Source organism: Merops nubicus, unplaced genomic scaffold, assembly GCF_000691845.1.
Source record: "Merops nubicus isolate BGI_N331 unplaced genomic scaffold, ASM69184v1 scaffold52782, whole genome shotgun sequence".
Lineage (NCBI taxonomy): Eukaryota > Metazoa > Chordata > Aves > Coraciiformes > Meropidae > Merops > Merops nubicus.
The window spans coordinates 14,399-20,208 of NW_008593925.1; the positions used below are offsets into that span (position 1 = coordinate 14,399).

At 51.0% G+C, this 5,810-nt stretch overlaps 1 protein-coding gene across 1 annotated transcript in view; it reads right to left on the reverse strand.

Annotated features, from left to right (window-relative positions):
* The window catches only part of SLC4A3 (solute carrier family 4 (anion exchanger), member 3), a 15,147-nt gene extending 9,594 nt beyond the window's left edge, over window positions 1–5,553 (reverse strand). The window contains exons 1-6 of the mRNA XM_008935558.1: window positions 5,408–5,553; window positions 4,583–4,763; window positions 3,919–4,054; window positions 3,641–3,815; window positions 3,149–3,245; window positions 1,181–1,365 (exon numbers count right to left, since the gene is read on the reverse strand). Of these exons, the coding sequence (XP_008933806.1) occupies window positions 1,181–1,365; window positions 3,149–3,245; window positions 3,641–3,815; window positions 3,919–4,054; window positions 4,583–4,763; window positions 5,408–5,518 (885 nt within the window). The 5' untranslated portion in view covers window positions 5,519–5,553. The remainder of the gene's footprint in view (window positions 1–1,180; window positions 1,366–3,148; window positions 3,246–3,640; window positions 3,816–3,918; window positions 4,055–4,582; window positions 4,764–5,407) is intronic.
* Between the last annotated feature and the right edge of the window lie 257 nt (window positions 5,554–5,810).

Below are 5,810 nucleotides of genomic sequence, written 5' to 3' on the forward strand. Positions count from 1 at the left end.
GTGTACCCGTGCCAGGGCCAGCCCCGGCTGCGGCAGCTGGCCCCCCTCTAGCTGGGCCCCCTCTAGCTGGCCCCCCTCTTCCCGCAACAGAGGCTCAAATGAGCGAGATCAGCCCACAGACGCAGTGCTGGAGCATGGTACCACACCTCTTCTGGCTAAAAACATGGGCTCAGCTGAGCTGTGTGCAATTCCTGGGAAAGGATCTTTCAGCTGGGAGCCCTGGTTGCCCACAAGCCACATGCTCTGAGTGGACCTTTTACTCCCCAGTTCAGGGAGAGCTGTTCACTGGCGGCAAGACAGGAAAGTTTGTTACTCAGCTACGCAGTGCTGGAGCATGGTACCACACCTCTTCTGGCTAAAAACATGGGCTCAGCTGAGCTGTGTGCAATTCCTGGGAAAGGATCTTTCAGCTGGGAGCCCTGGTTGCCCACAAGCCACATGCTCTGAGTGGACCTTTTACTCCCCAGTTCAGGGAGAGCTGTTCACTGGCGGCAAGACAGGAAAGTTTGTTACTCAGCTATAGTTAAATGGCACCAGCCAGGAGGATCCTGTGAGCCTACGATTCTCCTGCCCTGGATGTATGCAGCAGATGTCCAGATTGTCTTTTCTTTGCCTTTCACTCCTTACCAGGACAATTATTTTCACTTTCCTGCCATCTAGCCAGATGGGGAACTTCTAGCAGTGCACATCCTTGGCACAAAAACCTTCCTGCCTCATCTCTCCTTCTGCATGGAAGTGCTCCTCTGCATGGATGCCCCAGCCACAGCACTCAGCTAGAAAGCTTCATCCAAACGCCTGACAACAATCCCTGGGCATCGCTGGGTCTTTTTGTCAGTGTGGCCAGGGCCAGGCACTATGGTCACAGGCACCGCTCAGCCTCTCCTCTCTGTGAGATGTCAAATGAACAGAACCGCTCTCACCTTGGGCAGTCCTTTGCTCCTGCTTTCATACACAGCCTCTTTCTTCACCCATCCTGGCACACTCTGTTGCAGTCCAGTGTCTGGGAACATCCTACCTTGGTTAAGCCAGGCTGCTCTTAAAAATCCCAGGTGATCATGCTTGCCTGCCCCACCTGGGCCTTTGCACAGCATCTCTGAGCACTCCCATTCCAGGACTGACTTCTGAGGACCTATCGAAGCTCCCTTGCCTGTGCCAGTGTCACCGCCCATCAGTTCCTCACCTTGTCGGACATGAGGGTGGAGATTGAGCGGCCAATTTCATGGTAGTCCATGTTGGCCTGGCTCGGTCCCAGCAGCACAAAGATGAATCTGACAGGAATTGGGACCTCCAGCACAGATTCCAGGAAGACGGCCTCATTTAGTCGGACAAAGGCCATAGTCGGCTGCTCCAGGAACTGCACACAACCTACCAGGAGGCAATGTTTTGAGCAGAGTCAGTCATGTGGGTTAGCTGTATTGGGCTGCCTCTAGTGGTGGGAACAGGGATTTTGGGGGTTCCCATGAGCCCTGGAGTCATGTAGTTGTCTCCAGACCACTGACAGAAACATTGACCTTCATGCTAAGGACTACTCCAAGTCCCCTGCTCACTGACTATTCGAAAGCAGCACTACTTTCTTTATCTTCCCTGTTAGCTGTTTCTTAGTCTCTCAAAGATGGGCTCTACTTACACTGTAAGGGGATAGTTTGAAATCAGAAGCTTGTTTTCCACTAAGCCACTGGCTTATGGAAAGAAGTCTCTCACCTGCTACTTTTGTCAAACAAACTTCTAATTTCATCAAAGAATGAAATCAGGTTTACTTGACATGACCTATTTCCCATAAACCTCACTGCTTAGCAATAATTACATTCTTATCCTTTAGCTCTGTATTAATTGAATCCCATATTAGCTCTGCCATTATGCTGGCTGGGAAGGACGTCAGGTTAAACAGCCTGTCGGTATCGGATCACTGTCCTTCCCTTCTTGAGCACTGATGCTATGCGTTTTCTTCTGTTTTTCTCTTCTGTTCCCTGTATTCCTAGACGTATTTTTTTTCAGATGACAATGAGCTAGCTCTCTAAAGACCCATAGGTGCAAACTTCAGTTTGTTTTACAGTGCCTGCATCTCATCAATGCCTGGCAGCCTCCTGAGCTCCTAGCAGATTGGGAAGTACTCCCACATCCTCTGGCACACCAGCCACTTCCTTCCCATACCGAACACAAATGTTTATTGAATACTTGTATTTCTCTGGCATTATTACTGATCCGTCCACCATCTGTGTCCAACAAACAGCTGTGTTCCGAGTTAGACAGGCAAGTCTGGGCCATCCGAGTGGCCAGGCAAATCCCAAGACACAGCCTTACCTCAGAAGTGGCCAGTGCTTAGTTACCTGAGTGTTCAAAGTGCACTTATGAAGCTGGTTCTGCCTCACCGTGGTTAAGCACCAGCTTGGTTGAGCTGCCAAGCCTCTTTGCCTGAGCCTTTCACCTACTGGCTAGGCTATGACATTTACTGTGCTTGTAGTGTAGCTACATTTGCTGGGATGTCAATGCCAGCAAAGTGCTGAGAAGGACTGCTCTTAGAGTCAGAAGGCACCAAGCCCACTGATACTCAAGCCTGCCTGCTCACAGCCCTCTTGTACGGAGAACTATCTCTGGCAGCACTACGGCAAATACCCGAAATCTTGCCACCAGCCAGGCCCTGCCTCCATAAGCTCAAAGCAACCTGGCACACACAGCCAGCAACCAACACTGGCCGGAGGCAGAGCCCAGCTGCTGGTGAGGTGTGAGGAGACCAGAAGGAGGGCAGTGATGGTCAGAGGACATCATGAGGTCCAACAGCAGTCCGTGCCTGGCCATCAGTCTCTTGGGGGCCACTTACCCGCTTCTGAGCTACAAAATGGGATGTTCTGGTGAGTCTGGCAGGACTCTGTACAATAAGTTGGGCTCCAGCTCCCAGCTGCAGTGTCTAACAACCTCTTTCTTAATTTAGCAGAACTACCGTGCCACCCCATACATTTACCACAGACAAGGAAAACATGTGCCATCACCAAGGAAGAGAGGGTACAAGGCTTTCTCCCTAGTTGAACTTTCCGAACATGTACAAGATGACCAAATACCCCTCAGAAGGGAGGGCACAGACAGCTGGGGCCAGACCAGGATCTGCACTATTCTCTTGTGATGCTGGGGGACTCTACATGCCATCTCTTACCCACAAGAACCACTGTGGCCTCTGCATCTTCAGGGATCTTCTCCATCAGCTTCAGGTATTTACGGTGGCCCTCAGAGTTATGGAGATGTGGGTTTTTCTGCCAGGGAGAATACAAACACGTAAGGAGAAAGTCCCCATGCCTTGGTCTCCCTATACAGCCTTGCACCCCACTGGCATATCAGCAGCTCACCTTGCCTTGGCTGCATGCCCAGCACCTTGCTTCACAGGCAAGGCACCCTCACAGCAAGTGCCAGGGCTGCTGCTGCCATTGCACGCTTAAGCAGACATATGCACACAGTGTGAGGCTAAAATTAGGTCCCGAAATCATAATGCTGTGACCTGATTTCCAGCACTCCAGGTGATCTAGGAGGGCTAAGCCCTTGCAAGTATAAGGACCCTCATGAAGGGGCCTAGCAGTGGGTGCCAAGGGCTGCCACCAGTTGTCCCCAGGAAGCGGAAAAAGAAGCAGTAACCCCCCAATGTCATCCTCACCTCCTTGCACTCAGTCTCATTGGCCTTGGGGTCAGCCATCTCAATGCGCTCTTCCCCCATGAGGGGCATGCAAGTGTCAGTGGTGTGGTTGTGATGGTGGTTCCCCACGATGGAGTTCATGCTGGAGCTGGAGTGGTTCCTTGGGAAGAAGCCCTCTTTCTCATCATTGGGATGGCTGCCAGGGAAAGTGGTGGCCATGAGGGGACTCGCCTCCTTTGCCACCTGGAGCCCACAGTTGACCACCAAGCCCTGGTGGACCTCAGCCATGCGCCACCCACCTGTGCTTCAGCAGCAGGGCACGCAGCACGTTGGCTCGGTCTTCTGCTCTGATCTGGTCAGAAATGATCATTGTCTCCACCATGAGGTGAGCAATGCCTGGCAGAGTGGTCTGCTCCAAGTCAAGGAGGACGGCACCTGCCAGCAGAGGGGAAGAGCCCTTCTCCTAGTGTGCAACACTCCTTGCCACACACACACCCTGCTGACACAGCTGTCCTACCAGAGACAGGCTTTGGTTGGGGTACAGATTCTCTTAGCTGAGAACTGCCCCATGTCCAGTTGTCCTGTGTTCTCAATGTAAACTCTTGTCTCAAGAGAACTCAAAAGCTTCAAGAGGCACTGGTAGTTCTGAGTACTTCCGTCTCATTTTGGTCTTCCACTCTGACCAAACTTGCCTCTTCACACCAAAGATGGTTCCAAGACCTGCTGGCCCAGGCACAGTGCCTGACAGCAGCAAAGCAGAGCAAGGAGACAACACAGGCACCCCTGGGCTAATGCAAACCCTGGCAAAGAGGCTGCAGGATGGTCTGTCTCCACAGTCCCTACACAGAGCCTGGACACAGGTGCTGTTGACATGTCTCTAATGAGGGGCCAAACAGCAACAGCTATGCCCCAAAACCTGTCCCCGAGGGAGACACAAACCCTCTGCTGTGGTTCCTGACTCACCATGAGCAATCGTCTTCCTGAGCTCCAGCAGGCTGCGGAAGGACAGTGAAGCCACGTGAGGTTTCCCCCACCTTGCTGTGTCCTCCTCCACATTCTCCTCAAATTTGATCCAGCGGGCGGTCTCCCTCCAGTGCATCTCCTGGTTCTTATCCACCACCAGCTCATTCAGCTCCACGAAAACCTGGCGCAAATTATAGGGAGGACATGAGACTTCACCTGATACATACAGCTCTATCAGCAACATGTGGAAAGCCTCAGGTTCATTTTCAAGGTACCACTTGGTCTAAAGTGCTGCCTGAGCAAGTCTGCCTTAGTTAACCAGGCGTTCAGTGAACAGAAGCAGCCAGGACAAATATCACAAGCAGCGTGGCAGGAGCTTCCATCAGCACATGGAGCACCAGAAAGCTCAAGCATCAAGTCATCTGGCATGGGTAGAGAAGAGAGAATGATGCAATGCCACATCCCTTTCTACCAGACTGCGACCATTTTGTCCTCTGCCTGCTTCTTGGTTTCCCCTCAAATTTCCCATTTACCAGAGATGGTGACATTACTGTGCTGCCAACTTCCACAACAGCACTACCATTTCCATGACATTTTAATGTCTCACGTAAGGTCAAGGTTTTCTGATTTCAGAGAAATCTCTACTTTCATTAAAATAAGTATATTTTCAGCCCTCATGAAAATGGAGAAGAGCCCAAAATGTCACCCCCAAGGTCATTTAATGAATTAATTATATTGAAACCACATTTACGACTTTGTAAAGTGCCTGTTTCTAGTCCTAATTTATGGCTTCTGAACAAGTGTGGGAGGACAGCACATGGATACCTCATGGGGCTTTCTATCCAACTTCTTCTTCTTCTTTTTTTTCTTGACAGATGGCATTGATGCTAATTTTTTACTTGTCCTGGTGATCTGACTCCGAGATGGTTTTTTCATCAGATGCCTCCTCACACCAGGGTTATCTTCAAAACGGTGGCCTGAAGACACAGGAAAGGAAAAAAGACCACCCATTTGCCTAGTGGAAGCACACTGTCTGGCAGGGAAACACATCGAAGCCCACCCTTCTTTCATTGGCTTACGCTAGCAAAGCCCTGGCAGCTGAAGCACTCACCATCATCTTCCAGACCTTTGAAGATCCTTCCTGCCTGATCTGCCTACTTTCAGCTCTTCCAGACATCTTCTTCAAGAAGAAGGCTTCCTCACAGGCTGTACACACACCAGAGCATCA